This window comes from Oncorhynchus tshawytscha, unplaced genomic scaffold (genome assembly GCF_018296145.1).
Source record: "Oncorhynchus tshawytscha isolate Ot180627B unplaced genomic scaffold, Otsh_v2.0 Un_contig_3458_pilon_pilon, whole genome shotgun sequence".
In the NCBI taxonomy this organism is placed as follows: domain Eukaryota; kingdom Metazoa; phylum Chordata; class Actinopteri; order Salmoniformes; family Salmonidae; genus Oncorhynchus; species Oncorhynchus tshawytscha.
The window spans coordinates 52,501-72,500 of NW_024609763.1; the positions used below are offsets into that span (position 1 = coordinate 52,501).

Sequence of the window (20,000 nt, forward strand, 5' to 3'; positions counted from 1 at the left end):
ATAGTTCTATCTGGAACCAAAAAGGGTTCTACCTGGAACCAAAAAGGTTCTACCTGGAACCAAAAAGGGTTCTACCTGGAACCAAAAAGCGTTCCCCTACAGCCGAACCCTTCTTTCTAACAGTGTTTCTATTATTAGGCCATTTTCCAATGCTGGTCTTTTTTAAAAGTCTTCAGAAAAGGACAACCGTTAGACTCTGTAATGTTTAACTAGCCATTTCCTGCCTCTGTTTTTGCTCTCATTTAGCCACTGGCTGCATCTGAAATGGCTCCGTATTCCCTACTGTATATAGTGCACTATGTTTGACCAGAGCCCTATAGGTCCTGGTCTAAAGTAGTGCACTAAATAGGGAATAGGGTGCCATTTGGGACGCATCCCTGTCTGTTTAGTAGCAACAGGTAGCACACAGTGATGTTATGTGAACTCTGGGCTGAGGTGTAGTTATTTTTCGCTACACGGTCAATGTAATGACACCATGTCAGCTTGTAAATGGAAAAGTGTTTCTGGGCTATTCAGCAGACACACTGCATTGAGAGACACAGTCTGTGAGTCCTACATTAGTAACTGGGTCAGTCAGAGGCTTGTGAAACTCAACCAGGTGTCCAGACCACCACCACCCACTCACCCACGAGAGAGAGAGAGAGAGAGAGAGAGAGAGAGAGAGAGAGAGAGGTCCTAACACATACTATACACAAATACAGTGAGAGGGTGAAACCAGTACGTATGGGATATGTTTGTTTGTCTATTTGTGTGAGCACAGTTGCTGGGGTGATGTACTATTTGTTGTGGTCCTCCAAGCACATGACAGTAACTGTTCAGAGGAACACACACTCCCACACATTACTCTAAGGCTCCATTCTGCTGTGCTGTGGGAGGTATTGAGAAGTGACTAGGAGTCATTCTGAGACAAGATAGAGAGACATACTGTATAAGAGGATTGCCCCTGGCAATATAGACACAAGTCTCTCTCTCTATCTCGCCATCTCTCCCTGTGTGTGTGCTGTTGGATACTGAAGGTTACTTTGTTGACTGTTAAAGTAATACAAGTCAGACAGTAACTAAGATAGACAGGACAGACAGACAGACAGACAGACAGACAGACAGACAGACAGACAGACAGACAGACAGACAGACAGACAGACAGACAGACAGACAGACAGACAGACAGACAGACAGACAGACAGACAGACAGACAGACAGACAGACAGACAGACAGACAGACAGACAGACAGACAGACAGACAGACAGACAGACAGACAGACAGACAGACAGACAGACAGAGTGGAAGAAGACAGGAGAAAACAAGAGGCGATCAGAGGAAGAGGGTTAGTTTCTGTTCTCCAGGGGTTACAACAGCAGTATTTGGGGGGTAAATACACAGACAGAGGGGATAAACAGCAACAACAAACAACAGTTCCTTCTTTAGAAGGAAGTGAAACTGGATGAGACAAAGAGACCATGATGCCTGGAGGTGGTGGAGATGAAGAAGGATGATATTAACCTGTTATATGTTCCTCCTCTCGCTCTCTCTCGCTCTCTCTCTCTCTCTTGCTCTCTCATCCCTCCTCTCTCCTCCCCCTCTCCTCCCATCCCCCATCACCCTCTCTCACCCTCTCTCACCCTCCCTTTCTCTCTCTCCCAGGGAGATCCTCTTCCACTATCGTTAGTAGAGCTGGTGAGAACCAGTCCCATCTCCTCTATAGAGGACCTGCAACAGCTGCTGGAGCAAGAGACTGACTCCCAGGGTAAAACTGCCCTCTTACAGCCTTTAACACACAGGCTCTCTGGGCCGACCTCACTGCTGCTGCTGCTATCCCATAGAAATATGGTCATAAACAGTCTGCACACACACACACACACACGCACACACACACACACACACACACACACACACACACACACACACACACACACACACACACACACACACACACACACACACACACACACACACACACACACACACACACACACACTCACACACACACTCACACACACACACACACACACACACACACACACACACACACACACACACACACACACACACACACACACACACTCCTATAATAGCAGTAATAACAGGAGAGATGGGGAGGAGGCGAGCATGCAGGTGTGGCCCAGCAGGGTTGGCACGATAGGAATGTAGCGAAGGGTGTGTATGCTTCTGTGTCCGTGTGTGTGTGTGTGTGTGTGTGTGTGTGTGCTGACTGGTTATGGCAATATTTACATGGGATAGCTGCAGCAGCAGTAGAGAGGCAGGCCCAAAGAGAGAGCCAGCAGGGACAATAGAGAGAGACTTTAACCCGAGTTACAGAGTTAGACTATTAGAGACCTTAACCAGAGTTACAGAGTTAGACTATTAGAGACCTTAACCAGAGTTACAGAGTTAGACTATTAGAGACCTTAACCAGAGTTACAGAGTTAGACTATTAGAGACCTTAACCAGAGTTACAGAGTTAGACTATTAGAGACTTTAACCAGAGTTACAGAGTTAGACTATTAGAGACCTTAACCAGAGTTACAGAGTTAGACTATTAGAGACCTTAACCAGAGTTACAGAGTTAGACTATTAGAGACCTTAACCAGAGTTACAGAGTTAGACTATTAGAGACTTTACCCAGAGTTACAGAGTTAGACTATTAGAGACTTTAACCAGAGTTACAGAGTTAGACTATTAGAGACTTTAACCAGAGTTACAGAGTTAGACTATTAGAGACTTTAACCAGAGTTACAGAGTTAGACTATTAGAGACCTTAACCAGAGTTACAGAGTTAGACTATTAGAGACTTAACCAGAGTTACAGAGTTAGACTATTAGAGACCTTAACCAGAGTTACAGAGTTAGACTATTAGAGACCTTAACCAGAGTTACAGAGTTAGACTATTAGAGACCTTAACCAGAGATACAGAGTTAGACTATTAGAGACCTTAACCAGAGTTACAGAGTTAGACTATTAGAGACCTTTAACCAGAGTTACAGAGTTAGACTATTAGAGACCTTAACCAGAGTTACAGAGTTAGACTATTAGAGACTTTAACCAGAGTTACAGAGTTAGACTATTAGAGACCTTAACCAGAGTTACAGAGTTAGACTATTAGAGACTTTAACCAGAGTTACAGAGTTAGACTATTAGAGACTTTAACCAGAGTTACAGAGTTAGACTATTAGAGACCTTAACCAGAGATACAGAGTTAGACTATTAGAGACTTTAACCAGAGTTACAGAGTTAGACTATTAGAGACTTTAACCAGAGTTACAGAGTTAGACTATTAGAGACTTTAACCAGAGTTACAGAGTTAGACTATTAGAGACCTTAACCAGAGTTACAGAGTTAGACTATTAGAGAGAGACTTTAACCAGAGTTACAGAGTTAGACTATTAGAGACTTTAACCAGAGTTACAGAGTTAGACTATTAGAGACTTTAACCAGAGATACAGAGTTAGACTATTAGAGACTTTAACCAGAGATACAGAGTTAGACTATTAGAGACCTTAACCAGAGTTACAGAGTTAGACTATTAGAGAGAGACTTTAACCAGAGTTACAGAGTTAGACTATTAGAGACCTTAACCAGAGTTACAGAGTTAGACTATTAGAGACCTTAACCAGAGTTACAGAGTTAGACTATTAGAGACCTTAACCAGAGTTATAGTGTTAGACTATTAGAGACCTTAACCAGAGTTACAGAGTTAGACTATTAGAGAGAGACTTTAACCAGAGTTATAGAGTTAGACTATTAGAGACCTTAACCAGAGTTATAGAGTTAGACTATTAGAGACCTTAACCAGAGTTACAGAGTTAGACTATTAGAGACCTTAACCAGAGTTACAGAGTTAGACTATTAGAGACTTTACCCAGAGTTACAGAGTTAGACTATTAGAGACCTTAACCAGAGATACAGAGTTAGACTATTAGAGACCTTAACCAGAGTTACAGAGTTAGACTATTAGAGACCTTAACCAGAGTTACAGAGTTAGACTAGTAGAGACTTTAACCAGAGTTACAGAGTTAGACTATTAGAGACTTTAACCAGAGTTACAGAGTTAGACTATTAGAGACCTTAACCAGAGTTACAGAGTTAGACTATTAGAGACCTTAACCAGAGTTACAGAGTTAGACTATTTTAACCAGAGTTACAGAGTTAGACTATTAGAGACCTTAACCAGAGTTACAGAGTTAGACTATTAGAGACTTTAACCAGAGTTACAGAGTTAGACTATTAGAGACCTTAACCAGAGATACAGAGTTAGACTATTAGAGACCTTAACCAGAGTTACAGAGTTAGACTATTAGAGACTTTACCCAGAGTTACAGAGTTAGACTATTAGAGACCTTAACCAGAGATACAGAGTTAGACTATTAGAGACCTTAACCAGAGTTACAGAGTTAGACTATTAGAGACCTTAACCAGAGATACAGAGTTAGACTATTAGAGACCTTAACCAGAGTTACAGAGTTAGACTATTAGAGACTTTAACCAGAGTTACAGAGTTAGACTATTAGAGACTTTAACCAGAGTTACAGAGTTAGACTATTAGAGACTTTAACCAGAGTTACAGAGTTAGACTATTAGAGACCTTAACCAGAGTTACAGAGTTAGACTATTAGAGACTTTAACCAGAGTTACAGAGTTAGACTATTAGAGACCTTAACCAGAGATACAGAGTTAGACTATTAGAGACCTTAACCAGAGTTACAGAGTTAGACTATTAGAGACCTTAACCAGAGTTACAGAGTTAGACTATTAGAGACCTTAACCAGAGTTACAGAGTTAGACTATTAGAGACTTTAACCAGAGTTACAGAGTTAGACTATTAGAGATTTTAACCAGAGTTACAGAGTTAGACTATTAGAGACCTTAACCAGAGTTACAGAGTTAGACTATTAGAGACCTTAACCAGAGTTACAGAGTTAGACTATTAGAGACTTTAACCAGAGTTACAGAGTTAGACTATTAGAGACCTTAACCAGAGTTACAGAGTTAGACTATTAGAGAGAACCAGAGTTATAGAGTTAGACTATTAGAGACTTTAACCAGAGTTACAGAGTTAGACTATTAGAGACCTTAACCAGAGTTACAGAGTTAGACTATTAGAGAGAGACTTTAACCAGAGTTATAGAGTTAGACTATTAGAGACCTTAACCAGAGTTATAGAGTTAGACTATTAGAGACTTTAACCAGAGTTATAGAGTTAGACTATTAGAGACTTTAACCAGAGTTACAGAGTTAGACTATTAGAGAGAGACTTTAACCAGAGTTATAGAGTTAGACTATTAGAGACCTTAACCAGAGTTATAGAGTTAGACTATTAGAGAGAGACTTTAACCAGAGTTATAGTGTTAGACTATTAGAGAGAGACTCAGACACAAGACAAGGCCATGTGTGTTTGTGTGTGTGTGATCACCGTACCACACCCGACACACACACACAAAGGCCAACTATGTTTAGCCAGTTCTTCTCTGACTCTGAGACCACAACACTGAGAATATTGTCCTAGATACACACACACACACACACACACACACACACACACACACACACACACACACACACACACACACTGTTCTAGACATACAATACATAGACAGTTTGACTGACAGACACTTATATTTCCCACTAATAGCCATATAGTCAGACAGATCAAAGCCAGTTTAACATGTGGTTGTGGGGGTTTTAGACAGGCCCATTCTCGTCTATGGAGGGAAAAGAGAAAGGGAAAGATTGCATCACGGTTAGGAAAGAATAGCTTATTTGAGAGAAAGAAAAGAGAATAGTCTAGACTACAGAAATGTGGACTGGAAATACAATAAAGCACAATGCAATATCTGTTCTATATCATAAACATCTATCCAGACACAAACACAGACAGTTATTAGTTAACTATAGACCATTATGCCTAACACGTCAAGATATGACGCCTTCGGAACGCACACACACACGTACACACGTACACGCACACACACACACACACACGCACACACACACACACACACACACACGCACGCACACACACACGCACACACACACGCACACACACACACACACGCACACACACACGCACGCACACACGCACGCACACACACACACACACACACACACACACACACACACACACACACACACACACACACACACACACACACACACACACACACACACACACACACACACACACACACACACACACACACACACACACACACAACACTATATTTAAACACTCATATCTCCAGTCACACACATTCCCAACAGCTCAGACAAATTGCAGCAATAAATAGACTGTGATTGTTTTAGAAAAAAACACTTCCTTTGTGTGGTGAACAATGATTATCTCTCCCACCCAGACTAACACACTCAGACTCTTACAGTTAGTCAAAATGACAGTAATCACCAAGCGAAGAGGACTATATAAAGCCATGCATACAAGGCATCATTGACAGAAGTTACTTTCACAACACACACTTTACACAATAGAACAGAGAAACGATGGTTGAATACAGGTGGTTGACTGAATGACTCAAAGTTCCTGTGTTTCTCTTCTTCCTTCCCTCTCTTTCTCTCCTTCTTTTCTTGCTTTTAGAGGTGGAGCCAGATGAACCATCGGCCAATGAGATTCATTCAAATGACACCCGTGGAAGATACAGGAGAAACCTAGGTTAGTCTGTCTACTGTACCTGTTCTTCTGTTTCTCTCTCTCTCTCTCTCTCTCTCTCTGTCTCTCTCTCTCTCTCTCTCTGTCTCTCTGTCTCTGTCTCTCTCTCTCTCTGTCTCTGTCTCTGTCTCTCTCTCTCTCTGTCTCTCTCTCTGTCTCTCTCTCTGTCTCTCTGTCTCTCTGTCTCTCTGTCTCTCTCTCTCTCTGTGTTCTCTCTCTCTCTCTGTCACTCTCTGTCTCTCTCTCTGTCTCTCTGTCTCTGTCTCTCTCTCTCTCTGTCTCTGTCTCTGTCTCTCTCTCTCTTCCTCTCTCTCTCTGTCTCTCTCTCTGTCTCTCTGTCTCTGTCTCTGTCTCTCTCTCTCTCTGTCTCTCTCTGTCTCTCTCTCTCTCTGTCTCTCTGTCTCTCTCACTCACTCTCTCTCTCTCTCTCTCTCTCTCTCTCTCTCTCTCTCTCTCTCTCTCTCTGTCTCTCTCACACCCTCCCTCCCTCCCTCCCTCCCTCCCTCCCTCCCTCCCTCCCTCCCTCCCTCCCCTCCCTCCCTCCCTGTGTTTCTCTCTATTTCTTTCCATCTCTATCTGTCTCCCTCAATTTGAATTCAATTCATTTAAGAATAATAACTATATTCTCTCTCCAGCGAAGATCCAGCAGGTGTTGTACACTCTTAGAAAACAAGGTGCTTTCTAGAACCTTAAATGGTTCTTCGGCTGTCCCCATAGGAGAACCCTTTGAAGAACCCTTTTTGGTTGCAGGTAGAAACCTTTTTATTCTTGGTAGAAACCTTTTGTGTTCCAGGTAGAACCCTTTCTACAGAGGGTTCTACATGGAACCCAAAAGGGTTCTACAGTACCTGGAACCAAAAAAAGTGTTCTCCTCTGGGGACCTGTTTGGAACTCTTTTTTCTAAAAGTGTACAGGTCAGGACAGAGGTCATGATGTAGTCTAACATCCTCCCCCTCTCTCCCTCCCTCCCCTCCTCCCCCAGTAGATGCCCAGCCAGCCCAGCAGGCGGTGTGTAAGGTCAGGACAGAGGTCATGGAGGTCACCAGAGCCATGCTTGACCGACGCAACGCCAACTTCCTGTTGTGGCCGCCGTGTGTGGAGGTGCAGCGCTGCTCTGGCTGCTGTAACACCCGAATGCTACAGTGCGTCCCCACGGTTACTCAGACACGATATCTACAGGTATATATATACCCCGATACTATTTACAACCATAGGAGAACCCTTTGAAGAACTACTGGAACCAAAAAGGGTTCTCCTATGGGGACAACTGAAGAACTTCCTTTTTTCTAAAAGTGTACACACATAACTGGCTACTGCAGTGTGTCCCAACACTTACACAGTATACACTATCTACAGGTTCATATAGACCTATATACACTATCTACAGGTTCATATAGACCTATATACACTATCTACAGGTTCATATAGACCTATATACACTATCTACAGGTTCATATAGACCTATATACACTATCTACAGGTTCATATAGACCTATATACACTATCTACAGGTTCATATAGACCTATATACACTATCTACAGGTTCATATAGACCTATATACACTATCTACAGGTATAGACCTATATACACTATCTACAGGTTCATATAGACCTATATACACTATCTACAGGTTCTATATACAGACCAGGTTCATATACCTATATACACTATCTACAGGTTCATATAGACCTATATCTATCTACAGGTTCATATAGACCTATATACACTATCTACAGGTTCATATAGTATCACTATCTACAGGTTCATATAGACCTATATACACTATCTACAGGTTCATATAGACCTATATACACTATCTACAGGTTCATAGACCTATATACACCTACACTATCTACAGGTTCATATAGACCTATATACACTATCTACAGGTTCATATAGACCTATATACACTATCTACAGGTTCATATAGACCTATATACACTATCTACAGGTTCATATAGACCTATATACACTATCTACAGGTTCATATAGACCTATATACACTATCTACAGGTTCATATAGACCTATCTATCTACAGGTTATCTATATTTCTACATATAGACCTATATACACTATCTACAGGTTCATATAGACCTATATACACTATCTACAGGTTCATATAGACCTATATACACTATCTACAGGTTCATATAGACCTATATACACTATCTACAGGTTCATATAGACCTATATACACTATCTACAGGTTCATATAGACCTATATACAATCTACAGGTTCATATAGACCTATATACAATCTACAGGTTCATATAGACCTATATACACTATCTACAGGTTCATATAGAATAACCACTTATCTACAGGTTCATAAGACCTATATACACTATCTACAGGTTCATATAGACCTTATACACTATCCAGGTTCATATAGACCTAACACTATCTACAGGTTCATATAGACCTATATACACTATCTACAGGTTCTATATACATAGACAGGTTCATATAGACCTATATACACTATCTACAGGTTCATATAGACCTATATACACTATCTACAGGTTCATATAGACCTATATACACTATCTACAGGTTCATATAGACCTATATACACTATCTACAGGTTCATATAGACCTATATACACTATCTACAGGTTCATATAGACCTATATACACTATCTACAGGTTCAGGTTCATATAGACCTATATATCTACATACACTATATCTACAGGTTCATATAGACCTATATACACTATCTACAGGTTCATATAGACCTATATACACTATCTCATATAGACCTATATACACTATCCTACAGGTAGACCTATATACACTATCTACAGGTTCATATAGACCTATATACACTATCTACAGGTTCATATAGACCTATATACACTATCTACAGGTTCATATAGACCTATATACACTATCTACAGGTTCATATAGACCTATATACACTATCTACAGGTTCATATAGACCTATATACACTATCTACAGGTTCATATAGACCTATATACACTATCTGACCTATATACACTATCTACAGGTTCATATAGACCTATATACACTATCTACAGGTTCATATAGACCTATATACACTATCTACAGGTTCATATAGACCTATATACACTATCTACAGGTTCATATAGACCTATATACACTATCTACAGGTTCATATAGACCTATATACACTATCTACAGGTTCATATAGACCTATATACACTATCTACAGGTTCATATAGACCTATATACACTATCTACAGGTTCTAGGACCTATATACACTATCTACAGGTTCATATAGACCTATATATACACTATCTACATTCATTACTATATACACTATCTACAGGTTCATATAGACCTATTGAACACTATCTACAGGTTCATATAGACCTATATACAAACAGGTTCTAGACCTATATACACTATCTGAAGAACTATCACTATCTACAGGTTCATATAGACCTATATACACTATCTACAGGTTCATATAGTACACTATAGGTTCATATAGACCTATATACACTATCTACAGGTTCATATAGACCTATATACACTATCTACAGGTTCATATAGACCTATATACACTATCTACAGGTTCATATAGACCTATATACACTATCTACAGGTTCATATAGACCTATATACACTATCTACAGGTTCATATAGACCTATATACACTATCTACAGGTTCATATAGACCTATATACACTATCTACAGGTTCATATAGACCTATATACACTATCTACAGGTTCATATAGACCTATATACACTATCTACAGGTTCATATAGACCTATATACACTATCTACAGGTTCATATAGACCTATATACACTATCTACAGGTTCATATAGACCTATATACACTATCTACAGGTTCATATAGACCTATATACAGGTTCATATAGACCTATATACACTATCTACAGGTTCATATAGACCTATATACACTATCTACAGGTTCATATAGACCTATATACACTATCTACAGGTTCATATAGACCTATATACACTATCTACAGGTTCATATAGACCTATATACACTACAGGTTCATATAGACCTATATACACTATCTACAGGTTCATATAGACCTATATACACTATCTACAGGTTCATATAGACCTATATACACTATCTACAGGTTCATATAGACCTATATACACTATCTACAGGTTCATATAGACCTATATACACTATCTACAGGTTCATATAGACCTATATACACTATCTACAGGTTCATATAGACCTATATACACTATCTACAGGTTCATATAGACCTATATACACTATCTACAGGTTCATATAGACCTATATACACTATCTACAGGTTCATATAGACCTATATACACTATCTACAGGTTCATATAGACCTATATACACTATCTACAGGTTCATATAGACCTATATACACTATCTACAGGTTCATATAGACCTATATACACTATCTACAGGTTCATATAGACCTATATACACTATCTACAGGTTCATATAGACCTATATACACTATCTACAGGTTCATATAGACCTATATACACTATCTACAGGTTCATCTATAGACCTATATACACTATCTACAGGTTCATATAGACCTATATACACTATCTACAGGTTCATATAGACCTATATACACTATCTACAGGTTATAGACCTATATACACTATCTACAGGTTCATATAGACCTATATACACTATCTACAGGTTCATATAGACCTATATACACTATCTACAGGTTCATATAGACCTATATACACTATAGGTTCACCTATCTACAGGTTCATATAGACCTATATACACTATCTACAGGTTCATATAGACCTATATACACTATACACTATCTACAGGTTCATATAGACCTATATACACTATCTATAGACCTATATACACTATCTACAGGTTCATATAGACCTATATACACTATCTACAGGTTCATATAGACCTATATACACTATCTACAGGTTCATATAGACCTATATACACTATCTACAGGTTCATATAGACCTATACAGGTTACACTATCTACAGGTTCATATAGACCTATATACACTATCTACAGGTTCATATAGACCTATATACACTATCTACAGGTTCATATAGACCTATATACACTATCTACAGGTTCATATAGACCTATATACACTATCTACAGGTTCATATAGACCTATATACACTATCTACAGGTTCATATAGACCTATATACACTATCTACAGGTTCATATACACCTATATACACTATCTACAGGTACATATACACCTATATACACTATCTACAGGTACATATACACATTTATACACTATCTACAGGTTCATATACACATGTATACACTATCTACAGGTTCATATACACCTATATACACTATCTACATATACACCTGTATACATGGATATACCTATAAATATTATACACACCTATTCTAAGCTACACTGACATATATAGGCCTACATATACACATTCATGGATATGTCCAGTAGGCATATCACCTCATCAGATTTACAAACACCATTCCCCCCCTCCCCCAGGTAACAAGGATCCAGTACATCGATAAGAGACCCCACTACGACAAGGCGGTGATCTCAGTGGAAGACCACGCCTCCTGCCGCTGCCAGACACACCCCTCGGCCACAGCTGCAGCCAGGTCCACCTCCCTTCCCCTCCTCCCCCCGACTCACCCCCAAACCCCTTCCCTCTCCAAGGAAGACCTCCATCGCCATGACAATATGAAGGCCAATCAGAGGTTCCATGTGTATGACAGGGGGCAGCTGGAGAGACAGTGGCAGGACAAGTATAGCCTGTCACACACACAGCCACGGACACACACACAGACACACCCAATGGCAGGGGCAGGGACGCAGGTAGTGACACACACACAGCCACACACACACACACAGACACACCCAATGGCAGGGTCAGGGACGCAGGTAGGGACACACACACAGCCACAGACACACACACAGACACACCCAATGGCAGGGTCAGAGACGCAGGTAGGGACACACACAGACACACACACACAGATGGGTCCCTCTCATGAGCTCCCTATAGGGCATGGCAGTGGGTATGAGGGGGGGAGAGGGGAGGAGAGAGGGTCACAAACACCTCACCGCACACACACTGACACACAGCCCAACACAGGAGAGAGGCAACACATTGACAACACAGAGAGAACACAGGAGATAGGAAGACAGCAACAACTACAACAGTACTACCAACAACAACAATATCTACAACAACAGCGACAATATCAACAACAACAACAGCAACATCAACAACATCAACAACAACAGTACCAACCATACAGCCAAGAGCCAGAGCTCAGGACTCAATACAAACACAACGCTCCCCAATCCGACAGCAGCGGACCACCTGACACAAAACAACCGGCCAATCACAAACCAGAACTGGTCCACAGCAACACAGAACCGACCGATGATAATGACTCAAGCACAGAGGTGGCCAATAGAGACGCTCTAAAGGATACAGAGGTCACCAGTCAGGGACAGGCAGCGACAGAAGTGACCAATCACAGAAAGGAGGACGATAAAGAGCGACACAGCCAGACAGAGCTGTCCAATCAGGAACAAAGACACTCAGAGTCGACCAATCAGGGTGACTCTGTCACAGAGGAGGAGAGCAGGAAGAAACTTCTAGAACTCTTACAGAGAGAACTGGGCCAGAAACAACAGCATCATCCTCCTCATCCTCATCTTCCTCATCAAGATCATCATCATCCTCACCATCGTCAGTCTCGAACACAAACCACCACCACACAAAGACCAGGTACTGGGAATTTGGAAATTTGTTTTTTGTGTGTGTGTGTGTGTGTGTGTGTGTGTGTATAAGTATGTGTATGTATTTGCATGTGTGTGTGTGTGCCTGTGTGCACGAATGCATGTGTTTGCACGTGTGGGTGTGTGTATGTTGTGGGTCAGTAACTATGTATGCCTGTGAGAGTTGACGTTAGGGGAAGAGGCTGTTAGAGGAAGTAGGCCTGTTTTCTTTTGTGGTCCTGACTGTCGTAGACCACATGTATGATTATATGAGCATATGTGTCCTGTCATTCTTTCCCTCCCCCTGTAACATGGGACCTGAACTTCCACTTCCTGTTAAAACAGGTTCCTAGCGGTCACAAACGTGATGGGAGTTACAGACATTGTTACCTCCGCCTCAGAGGTGATTACATTAAACTGTTCTTGACTATTTTATGTTATCTAACACAATGCATCTCTCTCTCTCTCTCTCTCTCTCTCTCTTCCTTTCTTCTATCTCTCTCCCTCTTCCACCTCTCTCTCCCCTCTCTCTCTCCCGTCCAGTGCCCCCCACGTTGTCCTCCAGCAGGGCCCCAGGGTGGTCCCCCAGCACCCCGTCCCCTCCCCCCAAGCCCCCGCAGGGCCCGTTCAGACCGGCCCTTCCCCGCGGACGCAGGAGGAGGAAACACCGGAGCCGCATCAGCAAGGCTGCCCTCCGAACCATGATCATGTAGAGAGAGATGGTAAGGGAGGAGGGAGGAGGGAGGAGGGGTGGAAAAGGGGGAGGCAGACCAGCAGATGGATAGGTAAGAAAGACAGAGGGAGGCAGACCAGCAGATGGAAAGGTAAGAAAGACAGAGGGAGGCAGACCAGCAGATGGAAAGGTAAGAAAGACAGAGGGAGGCAGACCAGCAGATGGAAAGGTAAGAAAGACAGAGGGAGGCAGACCAGCAGATGGAAAGGTAAGAAAGACAGAGGGAGGCAGACCAGCAGATGGAAAGGTAAGAAAGACAGAGGGAGGCAGACCAGCAGATGGAAAGGTAAGAAAGACAGAGGGAGGCAGACCAGCAGATGGAAAGGTAAGAAAGACAGAGGGAGGCAGACCAGCAGATGGAAAGGTAAGAAAGACAGAGGGAGGCAGACCAGCAGATGGAAAGGTAAGAAAGACAGAGGGAGGCAGCGGGAGAGAAGGAGGGAGAGAAAGGAAGATAAATTGAGGGTGTAGATATTAAAATGTCAGACATAGTATGGAGGGGAGGAATGAAAAGCTTGAGAATGAGAGACTATCTAACTCCTCTACCTCTCTTCTACAGGCAACTGGGTCGACTGTGTTTGCCGGGCCCACCCAGGGTCGTGTTCATTAGGCACCAAACGGAAGAAAACGGACTGAAACAGGGACAACATGGAATAAACCCTAATTTCTTGTTTTATAAAACGTTGTGTGCCCTAATGAATAATGAGGGATACTGCCTGGCTATGGAACCTCAGGATGGACACTGGAGACTGGCCAGCACTTCTGGACTCTACTGCTGGTTATGGAACCTCAAGATGGACACTGGAGACTGGGCAGCACTTCTGGACTCTACTGCTGGTTATGGAACCTCAAGATGGACACTGGAGACTGGGCAGCACTTCTGGACTCTACTGCTGGTTATGGAACCTCAAGATGGACACTGGAGACTGGGCAGCACTTCTGGACTCTACTGCTGGCTATGCTAACAGACATTACTGCAGGCTGTGTCAATCTTTGCACCCCAGAATGTAGCATGTAGCATCTTTCTATAAAAAATCTGCTAGCTTTATTTAAACCGCGATATCAAGACAATGGACAATTTCAGACAGAGACTCCTTAGAAAGGAGGTAGTTCTGGATGTTTAACACTGGAAGGAGAGTGATGTAACCTTTGAAAAAGGAGCCAAGCAAACTACATCTCCCATCAGCCATTGGCTTGTATAATTCTAGCCCCGCCTACTTTGAACACTGGCTACTGATTGGACAGTTAAGGAGGGTGTTCGGCGGATATCATTAGATTGCTTGCTGCAACAGCCATTGATTGGTTGATTTAGATGCCATGGAACACGCCCCTCTCTACAGCTTGACTATGATTGGTTGCTGAGAATAGAACTGAAATCTTATTGGCCCAAAATGGTGCTTGAGGCCATCTATTTCTAAGAGACAATGCAAAGCTTGGATGTGGATATTTTCACTGGAATGTACTGGGTTGACAATGGAAACTGTTCTCAGATAAACAATGTTATCCTACTGTTGTAACTGGGATAACTGTCCTGGGAATATGACTGGTGTAACTGGGATAACTGTCCTGGGAATATGACTGGTGTAACTGGGGATAACTGTCCTGGGAATATGACTGGTGTCACTGGGGATAACTGTCCTGGGAATATGACTGGTGTAACTGGGATAACTGTCCTGGGAATATGACTGGTGTCACTGGGGATAACTGTCCTGGGAATATGACTGGTGTAACTAGGATAACTGTTCTGGGAATATGACTGGTGTAACTGGGATAACTGTCCTGGGAATATGACTGGTGTAACTGGGATAACTGTCCTGGGAATATGACTGGTGTAACTGGGGATAACTGTCCTGGGAATATGACTGGTGTAACTGGGGATAACTGTCCTGGGAATATGACTGGTGTAACTGGGATAACTGTCCTGGGAATATGACTGGTGTAACTGGGGATAACTGTCCTGGGAATATGACTGGTGTAACTGGGATAACTGTCCTGGGAATATGACTGGTGTAACTGGGGATAACTGTCCTGGGAATATGACTGGTGTAACTGGGATAACTGTCCTGGGAATATGACTGGTGTCACTGGGGATAACTGTCCTGGGAATATGACTGGTGTAACTGTGGATAACTGTCCTGGGAATATGACTGGTGTAACTGGGGATAACTGTCCTGGGAATATGACTGGTGTAACTGGGATAACTGTCCTGGGAATATGACTGGTGTCACTGGGGATAACTGTCCAGGGAATATGACTGGTGTAACTGGGGATAACTGTCCTGGGAATATGACTGGTGTCACTGGGGTTAACTGTCCAGGGAATATGACTGGTGTAACTGGGGATAACTGTCCTGGGAATATGACTGGTGTAACTGGGATAACTGTCCTGGGAATATGACTGGTGTAACTGGGATAACTGTCCTGGGAATATGACTGGTGTAACTGGGGATAACTGTCCTGGGAATATGACTGGTGTAACTGGGGATAACATGAGTAAAGTGGGATAGAACATATGGATAGTGAAGCACTGAAAGGAGAAGCTCGGTGTAGGGGGAATGCACCCTTAGACACTGATCTTGGGTCAGTTTAGCATTTTCCTTGCTAATGGTTAATGTTAGATTTGGTGGAGGGGAAGCTGATCTTAGATCTGGAGCGAGAAGCTCAGGACATCACACACACACACACAGAGACATGTCATTTCTACTACTACAGTATCTTTCAATGTTCTGTCTACATCTGGATCTAACCAATCCAAACACTGGAGTAGTTACACACTGGAGCGCAGATAGAACTAGAAAACATAGAGGGAGAAGTAGAGGGAGCGTATAGAGAGCATTTAAATAGAACAGTTCTAGTTGTCCTATATCTATTACAGAGAAAAGCAGGTATAGAACTGGAAAACAGAGTGAAAACATAGGAGTGTTTTGTTGAAGAGATGTTGAACAGGTCTAGCTGTTCTCTCTTTGATAGAGAGAAGCAGAAATAGAACTGTAAAACCTAGATTGAAGGACAGCATTTTTGCACTGGGAGAGCAGAGAAAGGAACATATGCCAAACGTCGCCATAGTCACCATAGCAGGAGGCCATAGACTACTCAGATGACAGACACTCAACACTCAACATCCAACACTGACTCTATACCTTAGATGTTTCAACTTTTTCAACATAGCCTGGAATGTGTGGCGGAAATATTTCAAGGGAATTGTTGCTCAGTAGGTCTTCAACGTCGCCTGGGGAGTTGTGTGTTTCAGCTGTAGGGAAGTCTGTTGTCTTTGTCTTGCCAAACACGGAAGCAACAATGTAGCGTTGTTGACTGACTCAACAGTCAAACACCCAGGTTACAATAAGGAACTGGAGATTTTACTGTATATCAGGAGAATTGAACTCTGACCCTACGAGGTCCAGAGCCTGCTGCTTTTCTGTTCTCCCTGGTAATGAATTGCAGCCACCCCAGGTATAAGTCAGTCCCTGGTTAGTGGGGAACAATGAAAAAAAGCAGGGGGACTGGCTTTGAGGGTCCGGATTTGAATTTGAGGGCTGTAGGTCATTCATTGTGCCATAGTGGTTATGTCTCTCTCTTCCCCATCCTGAGACTAGAGCAGGGCTGTCAGCATCAGTTCCCTGGAAGGCTGTAGGTCATTCATTGTGCCATAGTGGTTATGTCTCTCTCTTCCCCATCCTGAGACTAGAGCAGGGCTGTCAGCATCAGTTCCCTGGAAGGCTGTAGGTCATTCATTATGCCATAGTGGTTATGTCTCTCTCTTCCCCATCCTGAGACTAGAGCAGGGCTGTCAGCATCAGTTCCCTGGAAGGCTGTAGGTCATTCATTATGCCATAGTGGTTATGTCTCTCTCTTCCCCATCCTGAGACTAGAGCAGGGCTGTCAGCATCAGTTCCCTGGAAGGCTGTAGATCATTCATTATGCCATAGTGGTTATGTCTCTCTCTTCCCCATCCTGAGACTAGAGCAGGGATGTCAGCATCAGTTCCCTGGAAGGCTGTAGGTCATTCATTGTGCCATAGTGGTTATGTCTCTCTCTTCCCCATCCTGAGACTAGAGCAGGGCTGTCAGCATCAGTTCCCTGGAAGGCTGTAGGTCATTCATTGTGCCATAGTGGTTATGTCTCTCTCTTCCCCATCCTGAGACTAGAGCAGGGCTGTCAGCATCAGTTCCCTGGAAGGCTGTAGGTCATTCATTATGCCATAGTGGTTATGTCTCTCTCTTCCCCATCCTGAGACTAGAGCAGGGCTGTCAGCATCAGTTCCCTGGAAGGCTGTAGGTCTTCTGGTTTTTCTCATGTTCCCTTTCATTTGTGTCCATTTAAGATCTAGACAACCAGCTAAAGGGAATTTCCTTACTGGTGACCTTAATTAATCATTCAAGTAGAAGGGAGAACTGAAAACCCGCAGCCACTCGGCCCTCCAGGAATTGAGTTTGTCACCCCCTGGACTACCCCAGGTATCAGGCTAGAAATAAGACTAGCTTAGGCAGTATGTCTCAATCCTGGTCCTAGCACTCTAGAACCAGGATGGAGAACCACTGAGCTAAGGGATTGGGGACAGCCATCACCGAGGGAGGAATAGAATCTGTGATGGGATGCTTTGAAAAACAATGTCAATCTTTTTGGAATGGCTCTGAGAGATAAATGTTATCCAACACTGTATGTACTGTACATGATTTAAACATGGTGTTTTTTTTTATTTCTTAACTTATTTCAGATGGAGGATGTGTCATTCTCTGGTTCCTAAGTGTAATTATTGTTGCTGATGATAATTATTGTTGTTGTATATTGTTATTGTTAATGAATGCTATTTTTAATATAAACATAAAGGCCAGAATTATATTAATATAATGAACGTGTGTATCGTCTTTCCTTATTGGACTTTGACAGACACACACTCAAGCACATAAACTCATACCTAATGAAATGATGTAACGCACGCAGTGTGTGTGTGTGTGTGTGTATATACACTGCTCAAAAAAAGGGAACACTTAAACAACACAATGTAACTCCAAGTCAATCACACTTCTGTGAAATCAAACTGTCCACTTAGGAAGCAACACTGATTGACAATACATTTCACATGCTGTTGTGCAAATGGAATAGACAACAGGTGGAAATTATAGGCAATTAGCAAGACATCCCCAATAAAGGAGTGGTTCTGCAGGTGGTGACCACAGACCACTTCTCAGTTCCTATGCTTCCTGGCTGATGTTTTGGTCACTTTTGAATGCTGGCGGTGCTTTCACTCTAGTGGTAGCATGAGACGGAGTCTACAACCCACGCAAGTGGCTCAGGTAGTGCAGCTCATCCAGGATGGCACATCAATGCGAGCTGTGGCAAGAAGGTTTGCTGTGTCTGTCAGCGTAGTGTCCAGAGCATGGAGGCGCTACCAGGAGACAGGCCAGTACATCAGTAGACGTGGAGGAGGCTGTAGGAGGGCAACAACCCAGCAGCAGGACCACTACCTCCGCCTTTGTGCAAGGAGGAGCAGGAGGAGCACTGCCAGAGCCCTGCAAAATGACCTCCAGCAGGCCACAGATGTGCATCTGTCTGCTCAAACGGTCAGAAACAGACTCCATGAGGGTGGTATGAGGGCCCGACGCAGATGCAGATCTCCTCTAGAGCAGTGATGCTTTGGGGCTGTTGCTGGGAAACACGGACTTTCAACTCCCTCCAAAGATTTTCTATGGGGTTGAGATCTGGAGACTGGCTAGGCCACTCCAGGACCTTGAAATGCTTCTTACGAAGCCACACCTTCGTTGCCCGGGCGGTGTGTTTGGGATCATTTTCATGCTGAAAGACCCAGCCACGTTTCATCTTCAATGCCCTTGCTGATGGAAGGAGGTTTTCACTCAAAATCTCACGATACATTGCCCC

General features: G+C 42.6%; 1 protein-coding gene across 4 annotated transcripts in view; it reads left to right on the forward strand.

The window, feature by feature from the left end:
* The window catches only part of LOC112240982 (putative uncharacterized protein DDB_G0291608), a 25,289-nt gene extending 6,318 nt beyond the window's left edge, over positions 1-18,971 (forward strand). The window contains exons 2-8 of one of the 4 annotated variants that reach the window (XR_006082778.1): positions 1,643-1,745; positions 6,585-6,659; positions 7,639-7,835; positions 12,141-13,398; positions 13,932-14,110; positions 14,681-18,306; positions 18,399-18,971. Coding sequence is in view for 2 of the 4 variants with exons in the window: in XM_042317715.1 (XP_042173649.1) it covers positions 1,643-1,745; positions 6,585-6,659; positions 7,639-7,835; positions 12,141-13,398; positions 13,932-14,101 (1,803 nt within the window). In the remaining 2 variants the exon portion in view is untranslated. Of the gene's footprint in view, positions 1-1,642; positions 1,746-6,584; positions 6,660-7,638; positions 7,836-12,140; positions 13,399-13,931; positions 14,111-14,680 lie in introns of all 4 variants that reach the window. The other 3 variants (XR_006082777.1, XM_042317716.1, XM_042317715.1) reach the window with 3 other exon arrangements.
* The last annotated feature ends 1,029 nt before the right edge of the window (positions 18,972-20,000 follow it).